The sequence below is a fragment of the Coturnix japonica genome, chromosome 38 (assembly GCF_054131305.1).
Source record: "Coturnix japonica strain WE chromosome 38, WE-NBRP24, whole genome shotgun sequence".
Taxonomy (NCBI): domain Eukaryota; kingdom Metazoa; phylum Chordata; class Aves; order Galliformes; family Phasianidae; genus Coturnix; species Coturnix japonica.
In genome coordinates, this window is record NC_140700.1 from 5305151 (window position 1) to 5324737 (window position 19587).

The 19587-nt window shown below is 48.4% G+C and overlaps 2 protein-coding genes across 2 annotated transcripts; both read left to right on the forward strand.

The window, feature by feature from the left end:
• MLN (motilin) lies at positions 1 to 4587 on the forward strand. The gene is made up of 4 exons (XM_015885100.3): positions 1 to 665; positions 2072 to 2185; positions 3600 to 3708; positions 4447 to 4587. Exons 1-4 carry the CDS (start codon positions 552 to 554, stop codon positions 4452 to 4454), a joined length of 345 nt encoding a protein of 114 aa, XP_015740586.2. The 5' UTR covers positions 1 to 551; the 3' UTR covers positions 4455 to 4587.
• Positions 4588 to 7326: 2739 nt separating this feature from the next.
• On the forward strand, positions 7327 to 17834 carry LEMD2 (LEM domain nuclear envelope protein 2). Its single transcript, XM_015885335.3, has 9 exons — positions 7327 to 8749; positions 9274 to 9314; positions 9636 to 9711; positions 10641 to 10717; positions 11367 to 11446; positions 13741 to 13886; positions 14931 to 15032; positions 15124 to 15226; positions 15945 to 17834. The coding sequence occupies exons 1-9, from the start codon at positions 7390 to 7392 to the stop codon at positions 16093 to 16095; spliced, it is 2136 nt and encodes a 711-aa protein (XP_015740821.2). The 5' UTR covers positions 7327 to 7389; the 3' UTR covers positions 16096 to 17834.
• The last annotated feature ends 1753 nt before the right edge of the window (positions 17835 to 19587 follow it).

The following is a 19587-nucleotide window of genomic DNA, read 5'->3' on the forward strand; positions in this document are numbered from 1 at the left end:
GCTTTTAAAGCCCTTTATGCTCGTCTTTTATGGAGCAAGGCTGCCAAACGCCCTTCGCAGCTCTCTTGGACCCAACGAGGCTTATTAAAAGATTGAGCCCATCAGTGCAGGTTTTCAGGGGTGAGCAATATGAAAACAAAATGTAAGAAAGCAGCTGTAGTGCGTCCTTCCTCTCCTGCAGCATCCCTTGCTGTCAGAGGGATCGACGGGAGTGCTTTGCTCTGGATGTATGCAGGTCTTAAACCACTACAGCTGGAGGGCTGAAGCTTGCAGAACAGAGGAGTCTTTAGCAGTACTGAAGGGCTGGGCTTTCGGTCTCTGGAGATATTGCTCAAGAACAAATCTGTTTACAAGAAACAGTCTGAGAGAGAATTGTCAGTCAAGACGCTTCTATTCTCAGCTTAGGAGCATCTGGAAGAGTAAATATATCTTTAGTTAGCTGGTGGCTAAATTAGATTGCAACTGATGAAAGGCCAGAGGGATTTCTCATTAAATGGCCCTCTCTGTTATTACCCTGGCATCCTCCTTCCTGTGTTGTTCAGGCTCTTGCAATGGTTTCGAGGAAGGCGGCTGGTTTGCTCCTGCTGTATGTGATGTCAGTGCTGGCAGAACAGGCTGAAGGTTTTGTGCCCTTCTTCACCCAGAGTGACTTCCAGAAAATGCAGGTAATCCAGAGACACACACTGGGGGTAACACTGAGGTTCCTTCCTCCTGAGCACACCTTGCCATTCCCATCACCCAGAACAGGAGATGTGACTTTGGCAGCCCCTCCCTTGTTCCAGAGCTGAGGGCTATGGGAGATGGCAGAGACAATTTGTAAGGTGTGAGACTAGAGAGGAAAATCCAAAACTCCTTTACATAAGGAACAGAAAGTGATGTAGCATCTCATCTGCTGGTAACAGAGTCTCCTTTTTCTTTCTTCCCTGCCAGTGGCTGTAATTTCTGCGAAGGAGCTGCAGCCTCCCATCACCACATTGATGGGTCTTTTTGTTGTAACAAATAATTAACCATCCTCCAGATGGTTGTCACCTCTGGGATGTGCAGAGAGAATGTTTTCCTTTTGATGTGAAACTAATACTGTTGAAAGGTGTCAGGCAGGCAGCTCAGAGACTGCATCTTCTCCTTAAACACAGCCAAAGGGATCTTCCCCCGCACGCTGCAATCCTCTGATACAGGGGTGAAATCTTTCTTCCAATACCTATTTGCTCTCTGGATTGTGATTTCTCCTTGTGGGAAGCACAGACATCCTTCATCCTCCTTGAAGGAGAGGACACAGACCCACGCACGGTCCCCAGATGGTTCTCACATCGTTACCCTTTTAGCTATGAGTCTGCTGGTGATTGAGGGGCTTCCAGAGGTACGTGGGTGAAATCAGTCTTAGCTTTCTGAGCACACCTTCAAACCAAAGCAAGCCCATAGCGAGCAGTCAGCACAGCACTGAGCACAGACAAGGGTGCATTTTCGTGTCCTGTCTTATCCCAAAGCAAATTTGTTTTGTTCTATTCGGGTTCTTAATTAAAGGAGGGTCCTGAAGCAAAGTTTAGCCCCATCAATGTGATAGGTCTGATCTTGCAGACTTCCAAGAGAGGCTGGCAATATGTAATGTATGCACAGAGCTCCCCATTTGCAATGAGGGCGTGCAGGTTTCATTCAACTTCAGTGCCACTGTGACAGGAGGGAACTAGGACTGGGCCAGTGGAATAGCTCTGCAAGATCAGTAAATCCCTTCCTGCTGACAGCATCGTCCTGCACAGATCAAAGCAGTCGTCCAGGAGTGTCATGTTTGCTACAGATCATTGCCTGCAATACTGTAACTCAGTCTTACACTGAGCACTGCAGCCCTTCCTGCAGATCAGCATTACAGTCACCAAGGCTGATGGGTTTGTTATCAAACACCCACCAGGGGAACCAGGCTGCGTTGGCTGCAGGCAGCAGTTAGACCTCCATTTCCCTGGGTTTTGTGCCCTGTTCCAAGGCACACGGGCACAGGGCATCCCATCACAGTGCATGTTTGGTGCTCACATGATGCTGTGTATCACTGCCTTGTTTGCCCTCTGCTGTGGGGTTGCAGGAAAAGGAGAGGAACAAAGGGCAGAAGAAGTCCCTGACCCCTCTGCAGCAGCTGGAAGAGGAAGGCTTCTCTGAGCAGTCTGATGCAGGTATCGACAGTATGAAGACTATCCAGGTATGTTGAACTACATGGGTCTAAGGATCCTATGAGGACATGCAGAGGGAACGAACAGCCCAAGGGGGATGGGGAATGTCCCGTGGGTCCTGGCTGCAGATGAATACTTGGAGATGCCATATGAGAAGGCAGTGGGTGGTATTATGGAGCTCACAGTCACGTAAAGCAATATCCCCCATTTCATACCAGTTCTGCCAGGCAACCCAGCAAGATTTCATCAGAGAGCAGTTTTACCTCCATGCCATAAATTACCTTAGACACTGAGCAGGCTGGACACCCCTCAGACCCACCTAGCCTCCACCTTCACACAGGAAGATGGAAACAACATGAGGTCTTTCTCTGCCATTCAGGGAACGCCAGCCAACTGCAAGGCAGTAATTTGTAGCTCAGCAGGTCTGATTTTAACTTGTCATTCTTTCAGGCAGCTCTGCATCAGCTGTCTGGTGTCGCTCACCTCCTATCTCACAGCCCTCTGCACTGGCAGGATCTTACTTATAAAGTGGGGTCCATACAGCTGCACCCCCCCAAGGGCTGTATACAGAGCAGAAAATTGCCAATTTGAGGGATTTAAGTGCCAGTCTAAGCCCTCAAAGGCACGCTTACTTGGTTAGCTAGGTCTGAAAATTGTGCTTTTCCACTCGAATGCAGGGAGCTCTTTGTCCGGTCAGAGCAGCCCCTCCTGTGGTCAACACAACCATCTTCTGCCAACAAAAGGAGTGCGAAGGTCCAGCCCAAAGCACAGGACAGGCAGAGAGGCCATGGAGTTTGGCCAACGTGCAGCTCAATGTGCAACTGCTCTCCCAAACGCGGTGCACCAGTGATCAATAATAGGATTTAAACAGCAAGGATTCGCAGCTCAAAGCATTAAATAACTGGCATTTCCCAGTACCCAACGCCCATGCAGCCACCAGCCCTCCTGTGCCTCCAGCCATGACTGGAACAACTCTATTTACTTTGGGTACATCTGAGCCATGGCTCACAGCTGCTCAGGCTGCAGGCAGGGTGATGTCTCATCCTCAACCTTTTTTTATGCAGGATGCTTCACCGGCATCAGTAAAGCTGATGTTTTGAAGGGTCAAGGTGTGAGATAGTGGAGGATTATAAGGTGTAGAAATGATTTTTCTTCTTTACAGCCTCTGTTGCCGGTAGGTGCCTTTATCTGTATTTCTGAGTCAGACTAGAGATGATCCAATACACGGAAACTCTGGCACTTTGAACAGCACAGCTCTGCATCGGCACTAGAAGGGGCTGACTCCAAAACACTGTTTTTTTCCCCCCCAATATAATGATCGTCCTCTTCCCCTCACACCAACCCCAGACCCTCTACTGACGTGAGCAAAGTGGGGTTGTAGCACCCTGACCTGCCTGCCCATGCTCTGCTCTTCTCCTTCTGATGTTCTTCTTTCCTTTGCAGCCAGCAGTTCCTGCCAGAGCTGGGATGTGGCTCATACTGAGACAGCTGGAAAAATACCAAGGTGTCCTGGAGAAACTGCTCACGGAGGTGTTACAGGACACCCCAAACGGTACTGGCAGGGGGTTGATTTCTGCCTTGGGAATTCTGCCTTTCTCTCCTCTCACCAGCTCATCATCATGGAGATATTTATATTCCTCAGAAGGGCTTTTGTGTCATGTTTGCTCGCAGAGTCCTCAGATACCCCATTCTCTCTCATGTACACACTTTTCTTCTGGGAAGGTTATATGCTCTCTTAGAGTGTTGTCTGTGTCCTAGAGCTGATGTTGACTGTTAAGCATCGCAATAATCTTCCTACCTCCCTACTCCCCCTTCTCAGAAGTCCTCAGTCTTTAGGGTGCAATTTCCAGCAGAGCCTATAATGAAACCTGGACAGGTGAGGCACCTCAGCACCTGCAGTTGTATATGAACACCTTGCTCCCTGCACGGGGGCTTATCTGCTCAGCTGCAACTAAAGGTGCTGAGTGCTACAAAATCCAGCCCTGGGATCTGCTCCCAGCATTTGGGAAGTGCAGAAGGAGAAGTCCAGGGTTGAGATGGATGCAGCTATTCCAGATCTGGAGGGCGATGGAAGCGTTCTTACCAGTGTTGTCTCCAGACCTTTGTCTGATTTGGGCTTAAACTCCCCAACAAAAGGGTCCTTTTATCTCAGCGGGAGCTGCTGTTCTACTTCTCCTGTGCTGATTTCAGTTTGCCTCCTTGCTCTTTCGGTGAGGAGCTGAGGAGGAGGAAATGATATATAAAGCATAATGACAAATTTTAAGGACACTTGTTCCTTCTTCTCTTTCAGCTGACTGATATCAGCAGCATCAGAAGAGAAAGCGATACAGCTTGGTGTAGCTAAAAGACTCCACTTTATGTACGCGAAATCTGTAAAAGAGATTAACAACAAAATCTGAGGTGAGATAATAAAAAGCGCAGCATAATTAAACGAAGGATTTGTGCCTTTTTTCAGCCAGATGGCAAGCAGCGAGTGTGGGAAAGATAAGAAGGAGGGTTTCCAGTTCTAGAGAAATCATCGTCCTTCTGACAAGTGCAAAGCATGCTGAGGAGCCCGAGTCATTAATCTTTGCAAACTAATAGGTTTTAGGCCTCCCTCTTGGCAAGGAGAGAAATGGAGGCACGGTTATGGGACTACCAAGCCATGCCAGGGCAAGAAGCATCAGACTGGGTGAGCTGGGACCCCAGCGGGAGCCTCTGCCCATGGCAGGTCACCCCCATACAGCCAGCAGAAAGCAGCTGTGCTCTTCCTACCTGCAGTCTGAACCCCCTCTTGCTCCCCCAGGCTACATGAATCTGAACAACACATCAAGGAACACCCATAGCGATGATGTGAACGAGGCACGGTGCGAAGCAACACGGCTCCAACATGATTGCTGGCTCTCAAACAAATCTAGATGTGACATCGTAATTCCGCTTGAACATATTGCTCTCCATTTAACATACCTCTGGCTTATTTTAGAGCTGCTTCTCTATCCTGGCAGCAGAAAATCTAACATATGTAAAGTAAGGACCGATGAGATCAATGGCATGTACTCGAACATATCCAATTCCAATCCAATTTTATCCTCCTGATCTAACACAAATTCTGTTCTTACTGCGGCTCATCCAAATCGCTGCGTTTGTGCTAGAACAACACAGACACACTTCTACTTCCTCAGTGTGCTCCCTGCTGCAAGCCATCCCTTGGAGAAATGAAACGTCTCAATGTATAATGCAGCATCCAGCACAGAATGGATTCCAGGTTTAATATTTGATTTGAAGGCGTACTCCTATTGCACAGACGGATCAGCTCCGTGTAACTGGAAGTTTGCAGGGATTATTGCTGAGGCAGGTGGAGCTATGAAATCACTGTAAGAGAGTCTGAGCTGGTGGAAAATAATACATTCCATTAGGCTAAAAATGAAAGCACCTGCATGTCTTGCTGGGTTAGGAGCTCAGCCAGTGCAAATCAATCTGCAGTGGACTGATACCCATGGGAGGTCTGGCAGGGGAAGCACAGAGGAGCTGCACTGTGCTTACTGTGTCCAGCAAGATCAAAGCTGTTTGCTTTGAAGGGACACTCAGTATTTCTGAAAGACCCAGATCTTTACCCCAGGCTTAGATTTGCCCTGCCATAGGAAAACAACAAGAGCTTCCACCTGCAGTGCAAACTGCTCCTTAAAACCCTGCAGAAGCTTCAGTATAGATCAGAGCATCCCATTTTGCCCTTCTCTTGCACTGAAGAGGATTCTTGGCTGAGCTGTGGCATTGAGGAAGGAATATCATGAGCCTTTGGGATTTGCTTCTTGGACCATTTCCCACAAGAATGATGCTACAGGAGAGCATCATTTGGCCAGCAGTGCTGAAGTCCATGCCTGCAAGTAGATGAGGAAGATCTTACAGCTCCAAAAACTGAGAAATAGTTTCATGGTAGGATGAGCTACTGAACAGCTGAGGGAGAGAGGAGGGAGAGGAGGAGGAAGAAGATAGAAAAGACTGGAAGTGGCACCAACTTTCTAAGCTAATAAGAGGCTCGGCGGGCTGAGGAGATGACATCTGATCGGGGGACAAGAATCGGTGTTCTTGGGTCACACCTGTGCAGCGGCTGTGAGTGACAGGGTGTTAAATCAGCACAGTCGGCTCTCAAGAAGGATTTGACACTTCCCCCAGTGACATATGCAGGACTGTGGGCCAGGCGCCAGGGGGTGAGCAATGGGGGTGGGATGGTGGTTCCTCCGGCAGCCCCTCTGTTAGGGATGGTGCATCCGCTGCCATGCTGGTTGGGGATGCAGCATGCTCCCCTCTTCAGGCACCTCATGCGGAGCTATTTCTACCCCTCCGCTTACACCAGTACTTTAGGAAGGAGAAGCAGACAGCACGCTATGCCTGCTCATCCCATATGATAGCTGAGTCACTGCCAGCAGGACTAAGGCAGCTTTGGGCTAGCAGGAAAGGTGGAGGCTGTCCCCTGTTTGCTGTCCCATCTTCCCACAGCCCTATTTACAGCCAAGATGTTCCAGCCGAGGCTCTCTGAGCATCACAGCCCATCTGTGGCAGCAGCAGGGCTGTGCTTGGCCTGGCAGCCTTTGCTGCTGCCCAGGGCTGGGTGGATGATGGCCCTTATTGCACACAAAGCAGCTCTGCCATCAGCCTCAACACCAGCACTGTGTCAATGGGAACACAACACCAGCACTGTGGGCAGGTCAATGGGAACACAAAGCTGCTTTTCCAGCTGTTTGGGCTGTGTCAGCTCGGAGGTTTCCTGCTTTCTCCATCCATTATAACCATGTCCCTTCAGGGCAGGCAGCGATGCTCCCCAGGCTTGTCTTGTTGATGTGTGATGCATCCATCACCACTAATTAGCTTTAATTAAAGGCTGATATTAAGCCACGGTTATCCCAGCCACTTTATTTACTTTCTTTACAGGTGGGAGAAGGGGGGAAAGAAAAGGGGAAGCTGCTTTTGTACATCCCTTCCAACACTTCTCTCCCTGCTGTGGTGGGCAGCAGCCATGTTGGCTTCCAGAGGGCTCACTCTCGACCTCCCCAATATGGCGGAGAAGCCCAACCTTCCTTCCCAATATGGCGCCCGACCCGAACTTCCTGTACAAACATGGCGCCGGCCAGCCGGGCCACGTGTGCCCTTCCCAAGATGGCCGCCATAAAGGTGCCGCCTTCCCTCCTCAAGATGGCGGCCGCCCTTCCTTATTAACGGAGTGCTTCCGGTTGGGCCTGGTCTCAGCGTTGCGGCCATGGCGGAGCTGACGGACGCGGAGCTGCGGAAGGAGCTGCTGGCGCTGGGCTACCGGCCCGGGCCCATCACCGACACCACCCGCAAGGTGTACGTCAAGAAGCTGAGCTGCCTCAGGGCCGAGCAGGCGGCGGCCAAGCGCGGGGGGCGCGGTGCTCCGCCCAGCCCGGGCCGCAGCTCCGCTAGGCCGCAACAGGCCTCACCATCACGGCCGCGCCCCGGGTTCAGCCCCGTCAGAACCGGCAGAGACAGAGAACAGGAGGAGGAGGAGATGGAGGAGATGGAGGAGGACGGGATGGACGAGGACGAGGAGGAGGAGAGAGGGCGAGCGGCAGCGTCCCGATGGGACACCGCGGAGGGAGGCGGCGTGTCGTGGGGGGACACACGAGGGTCGCCCCCTGGGCGAACTGGGGGGTTCGGCGGTAGGAACGAGGGGGGGGTGACCCGGGATGGGCTGCGGGGGGTGAGCGGCACGTGGAGCTCAGCGCTGGACAGCAGCGGGCTCAGGGCTGGGACGGGCCCGGCGCTGGATGATGGGTTTAGGGCCTCCAGCTCATTGCAGTGGAGCACAGCCACAGAGCGGAGCGAGGGGCTGAGCGGGATCAGGACAACCCTGGATGGGTTTGGGGGGCCCAGCACGTCCCAGTGGAGCACGTCCATAGGGAGAAGTGAAGGGCTCAGCGCTAGGGCTGGGTTAGGGACGGCCATGGATGGGGTGGGGGGGCTGAGCTCCGTGCCCTCCTGGGGTACGTCTGCAGGTAGAAGTGCAAGGCCCAGCTCCACAGCCTTTTCCAGTGATGAAAGCAGGGGCCTGACAGCTGGGAGCCATTGGGACACATCTGTAGGGCGAACTGCAGGGCAGAGCTCCGCAGCACAGTGGGAAACAGCAGGGGAAAGGAAGGCAGAAAGGAAAGGGCTTTTCTCCAACAGCTGGTGGGGACAGGGCAGCAAGGTGGAACCCAGCACCCATTGGGGAACCACAACAGGACGGAGCGGGTTGAGTTACCCATTTAGGAGGGGAGAGGAGAACCTGGCGTCCAGTGTTAGAAGAGAGGCAGACAGAGAGCCAAAACTCAGCAGCTGGGGAGAGGGATTGACCCGACGGCTGCCATGGAGGACTGCGAGTGACACAGGGCTGCTCTCGGGCAGCCGGTGGGGAACATCAGCTCCAACGGTGACACCCCGCACTCAGCTCCTGCGCTCAGCCCCCAGGCAGCAGGTGGAAGGAAGGCGCCAAGGCCTCGAGTACTACCTCTCCCAGTTCCTTTTCCTCGCCAGCTTGGTGCTGCTGCTGATTTTTCTGGGCATCCTCATGGTGAAGATGGTTGGGTCCGGCTGGCTTGACCAGACAGAGGAGGACTGTACGTGTACTGCTTTAATTGTGATTTTTTTTTACCTTATTAACTCTTATTTTCTGACGTTATTACTTCCATCACTATCAGATATATCATCCTCTCACTTGACACCTCCATTGCCCTCCCCCTTGCCTTTGGGAAGTCTTATTCACCATTGAAAATAAGTCAAGTGTGTGGTTTTTTTGCTTTTGCCTTCAGTTCTTCAAAACCCTGTTTTTTATGGAGACTGATGCTCTATCCTGGCCAAGGAGGTGTCTTACAGTTATTTGTTGTGATATTTAATACATATGTAGCAGGTACAAATACCTGTGTGGCAGTCTGGTACAAAACCAGTTTTATTTCTTTTGCTTTCAGTGCTGCCTACCAATGCAGTGCTTTGGATGTGCTGTTTGTGTAGCTGTATAGAGTAAGATTAAAAATAGCAGAGTCAGACTCGAAAGTAGAGTCTATAACAAAAATACATTTATTATTATTTTCTTGACCAAAGCTCTTGTTTTGCAGCCAGTTAACTCTCTCTTTCTCTCCCGTAGTTCATCTCCTGCCCATGGATTGTGACAAAAGAACAGATGATGTAAGCACGTATTTATTTACCTTTAAATACTGTGGGTGGGATTCTCATAGAGGACTAATAGTTCAGGGAAGCTTCCATCAGGATTATATCAATGTGAAATTGTTAGTTTTATCTTTGTGATTTGAGGAGTTGGAAGCTCAATTAAGTTCCACTTGGCCTCAGCAATTGTGGCTGTGCTGCAGGTGTGTTCACTTTTATCTAGTGATGCATAGCTAATGCCAGTCCCACTGCTGGCATTTTGTTGTGACATTTCTGCCTAGTCTGACTGCTCTCCCATAACTGTCAGCCTGTTCATGTGTGTTACCTGTTTCTGACTTTCAGTTCTGCAAAGCCAAACAGAAGGACATTGTGATGAACATGCTGCATGAGTTGTATAACTACTTGTCCGTACAGGCTGGTAAGTTCCATTTGTCGTTGTAAAGCACTCTCTCAGCTGTCTGGGCATGTTTAACCTTAATTTGAAGAGAGGAGTTTATGGAACAGTCAGTTCCACTCAGAGAGCTCTGAGAAAGTCAGGTAACAGGAAAACAGAAAAAGGTGTGTTTATTTTTAATCTCAGTAGTGCTTGGCTAATGCTCTCATATCACCATGCACTTGTGGAGTGGTCCTTCTTTGCACTTGGTGTATTGGGAACTGGAGCTGTAAATCTTCAGCTTTGTGGTTCTTTTCTAACAGCGTCTTGAAATGATCTTCAGGATGCTCAGAGCCAGTTAAGTGTAAATCATTGTGCTCTTACAAATGGAGTCGGAGCGACTTCAGAAATTGTCAGCTCTGAGCTGAAACGTGACAGCAGATGATGGGATTTCTTTGAAGTTTCATAGGATTTCTAAAGCTTTGGTACCAGTTTTGTGTGGTCTCTCAGCTTTGTGTGGGATGATTTGGAAGCCTGAGTTCCTGGTCAGTGTTCCTCTGCCTGAGTAGAGGGTAAAGCAGGGATATAGGCTTCTTAGAAGCAGTTTGTGTTGATCACACTTCAACACTGCAGCCTCTGCTGCTTACTGGAAAGCCCCTCTGCTGGCAGTTATGTCAGACAGGTAGTTATGTGTTCTGTGAAACAGTATTTTCCCCCCTCTTTCTTTGTTGAGTAGCTCACACACTAAGCATGAGGTTTTCTTGCTCTTTTCTGACCTATATCAGTGCCTGAGCACTTTATTAATAGTCATAATGATAACCTGCCTACCATGTAAATCTCACCTTGCCACTGTTTTGCCTAGAGCTGTAGCTGGGTTTAAAGGATGGTGTTTTTAGGCAGTTGAGTGTATTTCTGAACTGTCAACGTTTTTTTTCCCCTAAACATTATTTGACTTTTTTTTTTTTTTTAACCAGGTAATTTTGAATGTGGAAACCCTGAGAATCTAAAGAGCAAATGCATTTGGGTTAGTGAAGCAAGGGACCACGTGGTGGTGAGTAGGCTGTGAGCAGCTATTGTTGTAATGTAGTGCTTAGTCTCTTACAAGGCAGTAAATAATAGATACTGAAGCAATTTGCCATCTGTTTTACTTCTTCATCCTCTTCTGATTCTTTCCCATACCTCTGGTTTCCCCTTTGGCCAGCCCTGTTCTCAGCAGTTCGATTGAAAGTAATCTTCCCCTACATCTCTGATTCAGGCTCTGTAAATCTAACTTAATGGTTAGTTGTTTTGCCACAGTCATCAGTCTTGTGAAACTAGAAATTTCCCTGGATTGAGGCCTGGGCAGAAGAAAAATCTTTCTATACCCCAAAGTGTCAGAAGACAGACTGCTTTGATCCAGCATTCCATTTCTTTCATGGTAAACTGTCAGTAAGATTATGTTGTATTTAGTGGTTAGTCCTAACAGTCTGAGAGAGTGTTATTTCACAGAGCGCTTCACGCATCATCTACCATAGTCAGAAGATTTCAGTCCAGACCGACCTTCAGATTTAGTTTTCATTCCTCCAGTTTGCAGAATTATGATAAGAATTAACGTAGGGACAAACTGCATAGAATAAGTTCTCTCATAACTGTTATGAAATAACTCTACTCAGTATTTTAAATGAATGGGAGACTGACATTCTAATGGATTCTTCTTGCAGAATGTAACTGGTGGCTCCCAACAGAAGTTTGAAGCTGCCCTGAACTGGATACTGAACAGTAACAAAGATTTAGGAATATGGTAAGTGGAAGCCTGCTGCTGCAAAATGATCCTTCTCTGTGTCGGCTGGTGTGTAATTGGACATCCTGTGAGGTGTGCACAAAAAGCTTCATTAGATTTCAGAAGATAATCAGAGACTCGCTTTGTCAGTGCTTCCCAGGCAAGCTTCCAAATAAAACCTATGGTCCTAAAACAGATTGGCAACTGCAGACATTCCTTCTCAGTGTGTTTCCCAATCATTGCAATGGGGGACGTGGTGTTCATGAACACACTGTTTTGCAGATGAAGTCAAAGTCTGATGCTGTGCCTGTTAACTGTTACATTGTGCTTACTGCAGGGCTTAAAGTGGTGGCTCTGGTGTCTTGCTTGTGGCCTTGGGAGAACACTTGCTGAACTTGCCTGTGTACTCACTGTGCCCCGGATGACTTTCATTCAGTACTCACAGTGAAAGCAGAGCTTTGGTACTGTGTGGAGCTGCACCCTTTCAGCAAAGGGATTGGGGTGTGCAGGTCAGCAGGGTGTTCTCTTCAGTAGGTAACAGCCACGTGCTCTGGGATCCCTTGGAGCACGTAAGTCTATGAGGAGGAGAAGGAAACAGACAGTTGAATGGTATCTTTCCTTTAGTGTCAGTTCTCTTTCCAGTAGAATGCACAGTATGTGTCAAAGCCAACAGACTGTGACTGTGCAGGAGCTTGGTCAGTCACCTGTGGGGCTCTTTATCTTGGGTTTATTGGCTGCCAGTTGCTTCAGTACGTGTAGAATGGTACAAGTGCTGGTTTCCTCAGGTGAAAAATACCATGTTCAGGCCATAATCTAACGGGAGGCTGTTATGCAGTTTCCACAGATGTAATTATCTGCCTCTGGGAAGTGTCAGCTGCCTCTACTCCATGTTAACTCTGAAGCCTAACATTTGTTTGCATTTTAATATTGCATAACATCGCATACATAAAATGTATCTCTGATTAAATGAGTTGCAGCAGTAGTAATGCTAGAGCTTCATGGACATGGTTTGTGTGGACTGCTACTGCTTGATTCCTTGTCCTAAAAAACATTCTGTGTGTGGCAAACCCCCAGGACAAGCCATTGTTTTCCTATTGGCAGGTTTGGATTTGCTTGTGGGCTGGGGTCCAGAGTTTTCAGATGTATGTATTTTGTACAGGAGCAGTGCTCGTGTCGGGAGCCTTGTCATAGAACATATGCTCTTTTTCTTTTCAGTTTTCATAATTAGCAGTTTTATGGGCTGTTTGCCAAAGAAATCTACTTTCACATAGTCTGCGTGGTGTGCAGAGTGAGCGTTCAGCATCTTACCAAACTGAGGGTGGCATTTCCAGCAACTGCTACATAAGATTGGCGTCCTGTGTGCCAATCTGAGAGTGCAGAGCTGGAAATGAGCTCTGTGCTCAGTGATTCTGCTGCACGTTTCAAGTATGGGATGTGGATCCTCAATAAGATGAGGGGTGGGAAAGAGCCATGTTTGCTGCTGCTGTAGAATCCAGGAACCAAATACAAGCTGTCAGCGCTTGGTGAGGTCTGCACTAATACATGGAGAAAATGTCATTGTCTAATAAGTCATTCATTGCAAACCTGGGATTGAATTAGCTTAAAAAAAATGAAATCCTCCTTGGTTTAGTTGCACTGAATCTGATGGCTCTCGCTAAGATTGCCTGATGCCTGTTGGCTTAGAGGATCTAATAAGGAAGCCACATCATTGTGTATGTGTATAGAAAGAAGGGAGTTAAAAGCATCTCGGCTGGCACAGCAGGTGTGTAGCAGTGATTTTGCAGCAGGACGTGTTATCGATTTTGCTGTGAATGCTTTCTGAGGGTGTGTCCATTTCTCACTGCAGATACAGTTGATGTGTTGTCACTTTCGTAGCTAAACTGTTTATGCTCATCTGTACTGAGGGAAACAGCACAACCTCCGTGGACATTGCAGTCTCCCTCAACTGCTTTCTCTGCAATTGCTGATGAGTGACTCAGTAAACATTTCCATTTCTCTGTGCTGGGAGGTGGGAATCCAATTTAAAGTTTAATCTTCTGCACGCTGAGAGGTGCTGTCAAAGAGTCTGCAGAGGGAGATTTCAGTTTACCAGTGGGAGTTCCAGCCCTGCTGCCTTTTCTAAAGCCATATCCAGTCCTTGCTAAGCAGCCAGTCCCAAAATGTTCTGGAAAGAGGAGGTGCGAAGATGTTGGTGTATTTTCTATGTGGCATATAGAACAAGTTACTGCATCTGCAGTCTGTTTCCTCTCTTGATTAAAGACCGCAGTTGGAGCATCTGTATTCTTCAGTGAAGGTTTTCTGCCTCTTCCCATCAGGCTGAAAGGCAAAGATCTCTCCGAACCGGTTACCAGAGTGGAAGACGTGGTCTGTCTCGAATCAGCCCATCCTCAGATGGGGCTCGGCTGCCGTTTCCGCCGGGCAGTGATCACTGCTGTCATGAACCTGTTCCTGTTTTTCTGGTGTAAGTTGTCAGTGTTTCAATTCGACTTCTCCCCATGCTGGCTGTACAGATGAACATGCATGAACACACGTATTTTTTTCCAGCCATACAAAACTACCAGCAGAGGTGAAATAAATCTGCCAACGAGTTAATTTCTAATTAACCTTTTTGTGGCAGCAGAAAGAGACCTGTAGACCTGCTCTTGTGTTGAGTGCTTAACACTTACCTTAAATCAGCAAGCTGATTAGCTCCCTGAGTATTCCTCAAGTACCCATTACCTCTGTCTGCAAAATAAGTATGTTGACCTATCTAAAAGATTCATTTATTCTTTCTTTTCTTGCATTAAACTACAAAGTCTTCTGGACTCTCCTGTAATGACTTGTAGCGTTTCAAGTATTATAGGCTTTATGGGAAGAGTCTGTCACACCCCAGCTGAGACAGAGGTCTTGCTGAGCAAGGTGATAACGAGAGTCGAGTGCTGGCTGAAGGAGTTTATAATCTAGCCAGACGAGGTGAGGGTGAAAGGGGATAGTTATGTTTATTGTAGAGACTGAGATGCTAAAGTTAGCTCATGTCGTAACAGGGACATTTGTCAGTGCTAAACCTTCAATTTAGATCTCCTGAATTTTAGGCTGGCACTGGAGCCCCAGGCTTTATCTCCTTATCAAGCAGCTATCTGCAGAGCAGTGGAGCTTGACAGTCTTCTTAAGTGATTATTATAGGGGAGGCCTCTAGCAAAGAGATAGCTCTGGGATTAGAGAATTAGAGCCCCGTGGTCACGCTGAGGTTGTTTTTTTTTTGGGAGGGGAGGCTGTGATGGAGCCTTGTGACCTCCTCTCCTCACATGCACACATGCTCTTCTGCTGCAGGTGTTGTTGTACCAGCAGTTTAGTGCAGTGCAGCTCTCTTAGTGATAAAATTGTGCTGCTTGGATTCAGTTCCAAGCAGGCCTATGTTGCAGCGAGGAGGAAAGCTGCCTCCAGAGAGGTGTGAAAAAGAAACCTGCTAGCACTGAGGAGGTACGTGCATGTTACTACTGAATTCTTTTTGTTTTTATCCCTCCAGGTCTGGTAACTTTGTGGGGGATCCTCATCTTCCTTCGGTATCGCTGGCGGAAGATGGAGGAAGAGGAGCAAGCCATGTATGATATGGTGAAGAAGATCATAGGTAGAATCCAGTATCTCTGCAAACCCAAGTAGCACTCTTCTCCTCTCTGCGGTGTCGAAGTCTCTCCTTATTTTTCCCTTCTGCCTTCCAGCTGTTGTCCAGGACCACTATAAGGAATGGGAACGGAACATGGAGCGTTATCCCTATGTGGGCATTCTCCACGTTCGGGACAGTCTCATCCCTCCTCAGAGCAGGTGAGCTTTGTTCTTTAAGGAGGGTTGTCAGCATGGTATTACTCAACTCAAAACCATAGTTACTGGGTGACAGACCACGAGCAGACAATTGATGGGAAGCAAGAAGAGTCTGTCTGGCCTTTCACTTCATAAAGGATGTTGATAAAACTTAGGTTATATATTAACCTGTTGGAGATTAATGTGACAGTCCTGGGGCTGATATTTTTTGCAGTCACGCTGGTGTATTGTCATTGTTCTATCACACAGTAATTGGATTTTGTTTTTCCTGGGCCTGGAGCATCTTTTTTTTTCCTCCGCCATCTAATCTATGTAAGATGCTTTCCTGTTTCTCAGCCATCCTGCCTTGTTCTCCATGAAGGAGCTGCACTTCTCAGAACAAACCTTCCCATCAGCTCAATGGGGTTTTGGGGAGGCTCTTCTGAAGCGAATTTGTACATTGTCTGCCTGCAAAGTTTCCTGTTCAGATGAGGCAGCTCTGAATGGAGGACACAGCGAGCTTCTGATTCTGGTGCTTTTTCAGAATGGAAACATGGTTGAGATTTGTGCTTTCATGTCCTGGGCTTGAAATCACCTCTCAACCAGAACTCTGGTTTAATCTCCTTTACTGTCTGCGCAGGAAGCTGGCACTGGCTTGACCAGCACCTACAGTAGCTGTAAGCAGGGGAAGGCACTTTGAGAATATAATTGTTTTTTCTTTTCATTGCTGGTTTTTTTGCAGGAAGAAAATGAAGCGGGTCTGGAACAGAGCTGTGGAGTTTCTGGCCTCAAACGAGTCACGGATTCAGACAGAGTCACACAGAGTAGCAGGAGAGGATATGCTCGTATGGAGATGGACTCAGCCATCTTATGTCTCAGATTCGGAACACTAAAGAGGAGCAGAAGTAGAGCAACTGTTGAAAAGGACCTCTGCAAGGGAACAGTCCCTTCTGTGGTGGTGGGAAAGAGCAGGTCACGGTCCTGACCTCTTGGGGTTGGGGATTGCACGTATCTGTTTGCTCTTCTTTCTGAAAATCTTCACGTCCAAACGAAAAAGAAATTATCAGGGCAATAATGTTGGCTTAGAAAGAAGATGGGCTTGAGCTGGTGGGAAGCCAGAATCACACCAAAGTTAACCTGCCAGCAGATATCTGGCTTCTGTAAGCAAGCAGGCCTAAAGCAACTTGTTTAAAAACAAATGTGTACTTAAGGATTGAAGGACCTGAGATCTCTGACAACGGTCCTTAAAATTTGACCACAATTCCACAAAAGCCAACTGGAGGCAACATCTGCCATGGAGCGTGTTTAAAGGAGATCAGCATCTCCCATGGAAATAGTGGGGTGGCAGTTCAGGTGCGTTTTGTTAGCGTTTGTTTTTTAGCAGTACAAGGATAGCGATGAGAGCACCTGCTGCTTCCCAACAGGGAGGATGTTTGTGTGTGCTGCACCCTATGGGAATGGGGGAAGAAATAATAGGAGAGGAATGAAATCAGGCGAAGGTCGTTGTAGAGGGAGGGCAGTGTGACGTGCCTTGGTGCTTTGGGCTGGGTTGGGGGTGTGGAGGGAAACGTTTGTGATCCTGTTCCACTTTTTAAGTCTGCAAACTCTGTGCTTTATGTTTTCTTGGGGGGCTGGGGAGGGAATTGGGTGGGAAGTGAAGGATGTAGGAAGCTTCAGAAAGCACTTGTGGCCACAGCCATAGGATTGCTTTGTGAGCTATTAAATAGCAGCTTTGGAATGTCTATTGGGGTTGAATGTATTTGTTTATCCTGGGCAGCTGCAATGTGCTGTGGGTCAGAGCAGGGCTGTACGACGCATGGCGTGTCAGGGGGTGCCAAATCCACGTTCCTGCAGCCTCACAACAGGTAGAAGCAGCAGCGACCCGTCCTCTGTTGGTGCTGCAGGCATTGCTTTTTGTATCTACAGTCATCTAGTTAGTTGAGATTGTTTTTACGTCCTGCACAGGACTGTTGTTGTTCTTGGGGGTGTTGTTTTGGTTTGGTTTCTTCAAAGAAAATATCTCCTGAGTGTGGCAGCTTAAACTGGGCGAAAATGCTGTTAATCTGTTCTTCCCAGTGCCATCAAACCGCTGCCCAGGACAACAATGGGACAGCGGGGACCAAACTCATGTCTGGCCTGAGCAGCCAGACCTGCAGGGAGAGCAGCACAGCACAGGGAGGCCTTGTAGGTCCCACGAGGTGTTGTGCAGGTGAGGTGTTGTGCAGGGAGGCAGCTGCTACCCCTTGTTTTGCTTTTGGTCGCACATTTAAGGTGTTTGGACAGGAGAGGAGACTCGGGAGCCGCCTTGGAGTCATTCACCACTAAGCAGGGAATCGGCTGAAGGCAGCTTTGATTCTTCTCAAACATTGTGATGAGGTCTCCGTGTTGTTACAGAAGCTCTGACAAACACCAGTGCCTATGGAATTAAGCCTTTATTTTTAACCGTTTGCAGGTTTTGAGTTACTATATTTTTTTTTTAGCCATCCAAATACAGAGTGAGGAGTTGAGCATTGCGGTCATGTTTTTGTATTAAACTCGTTTTGTAGAACAAATCTCACTGGCTTGGTGCTGTTTATTACCCGTTCAGTTTAGTTCTGTAAACCAATATATAAAATAAATTTATTACGAATGATTTGTTACCCTTGATTTCTGTTGAGGACTCTCAGGCTGTTCCAAGTGCTTTAGCTCATGCAGATCAAATAGATCCTGCTGCAGGGAGGTGGTGGGTTCTAAGTATAGCCCTGAAGGTGGCATGGGGCTGCATGGCAGCCTAATGAGACAGCGTGGATCCTTGTGATGCTCGCTGGTCTCAGTGCAGCAGCCAGCAGGCTCAAGTGTTGGGCTGCAAATTCAATCTGTGCTCTGGGAATAGGCAGCATTAAGGAGTGCTCGGAAGGCACTTGTCTCGTTTAGTTGTGCTTTGAAGAGGCTGACAGCTTTGGGGATTGGGGGACCGTCATTATTAGCTCAGCAGGTTGATGGGTATTCCTTGGTCCTTTGTAGAGTGTTTGTTCAAATGCAGCAGGGCTGTGGTAACTGGGGGAGCCTTGAACATCATGGGTTCCCCATGTGTTTTCCAGGCAGATCTCTTGTGTATTGGGTGTGCAACATCAGCAGCCTTTGCATGAAGTGGTTCTCCCCTAAACTGCTGCATCCTCAGGTTGTGGTCCTGAGGTCCTTTATTGGGGATGTGATAAGATGTGATGTGATGCAGCAGGTATCAGTGTAGGTTGGGGTACTTTGGTTTGGACAGACATCCCTTCCTGCCCCCAGCCCTGTGCTGCTCTCTGTCCATGGCCACAACACCGTCCCTCCTGGTGTCCCAAGGGTTAAGGCTGTCCAAGCAAAGCCATCACACAGTGCTATGGAAGGAAGCATTTCGATACCAAGGCTAAAAGTCATTTCAGATGATTTACCAGCAGCCCGAGGAGGCTGATGCTGCCTGTTGAGTTGAGCCACACGTAGACAAACCTCAGCAAGTCCTTGGGAGTCGTCCTTGTGCTCTGCTTTGGATTCCTCTCTCACCTGAGTGTCAGTGACTCACACACCGTGCGCCTTCGCTTCTTCAAAGTCCTCTCGTGAGATGGCGACCGAGCTGTGAATCATCCCTGGTTGTGTAACGGCAGCTACAGGGCTGACTCACTGCTGTTGGGTGGAGGAAACGTGCATTAATGTCACCGTGTAGCTCTGGATTACAGAGAGGCCGTTTCCCATCAGTGAGAGGTGCTGGCTCTGCGGTGGCCGTGCTTGTCCAGCCTTGCTGGAGCTGTTCTATTGCTAAGGCATGGAACTGAATGGAGCATGAGGCTCCATCTCTCCTCAGGACCTGCCTTCCTCCTCGCTGCTTTCACCCAATGCAGGTTGCTAAGTTACAACAGAACCGTATTTGAGGTTAGGAAAGAATCTTGTTTGGTGTGCTGGCACGTGCTGGAGGCTGTTTGCTGCGGTCCCCTTCCTCTTGTCCATTGGCAGCAGGTGGTTTCATGCTGCTCCTGCAGTCTGTGCTGGTAGATGCCATGGCACCAGAATCCCTGTCCATGCAGAGAAAAGGGAACCTGGGTTCACCCCTGCTCTGCTTACAGCCCTGCCATCGCTCCCACTTTCCTGCAAGGCATGGGGGGGTCTATAAATAGGCTCTGGAGCACTGGGCTGATGGAGCCATCGCATCCCCTCACTGTCAGGAAGCAAAATATGTACCAACAAGGAATCTAAAATAAAATCTGCCCTTTATCTTTTCATTTCCTGCTTCCATTTAAAGCCTTTCACGTTAAATGTTTTGTCTCCTGCTGACATGACTGCTGATGCTGAGCCTTATTTATGGGATGTCAAGTCGTGCCAGTTCTCCTGGAAAGATCAGCATGAACCGGAGCAGCAGCTCGGACAGG

Coding starts and splice junctions, on each gene's coding strand:
- MLN (XM_015885100.3), top strand. CDS start 552: ATGGTTTCGAGGAAGGCGGCTGGTTTGCTCCTGCTGTATGTGATGTCA. Junction 666..2,071: donor GTGACTTCCAGAAAATGCAG/GTAATCCAGAGA, acceptor GTGGGGTTGCAG/GAAAAGGAGAGGAACAAAGG. Junction 2,186..3,599: donor ACAGTATGAAGACTATCCAG/GTATGTTGAACT, acceptor TTTCCTTTGCAG/CCAGCAGTTCCTGCCAGAGC.
- LEMD2 (XM_015885335.3), top strand. CDS start 7,390: ATGGCGGAGCTGACGGACGCGGAGCTGCGGAAGGAGCTGCTGGCGCTG. Junction 9,315..9,635: donor GTGACAAAAGAACAGATGAT/GTAAGCACGTAT, acceptor TCTGACTTTCAG/TTCTGCAAAGCCAAACAGAA. Junction 15,227..15,944: donor CTCATCCCTCCTCAGAGCAG/GTGAGCTTTGTT, acceptor GTTTTTTTGCAG/GAAGAAAATGAAGCGGGTCT.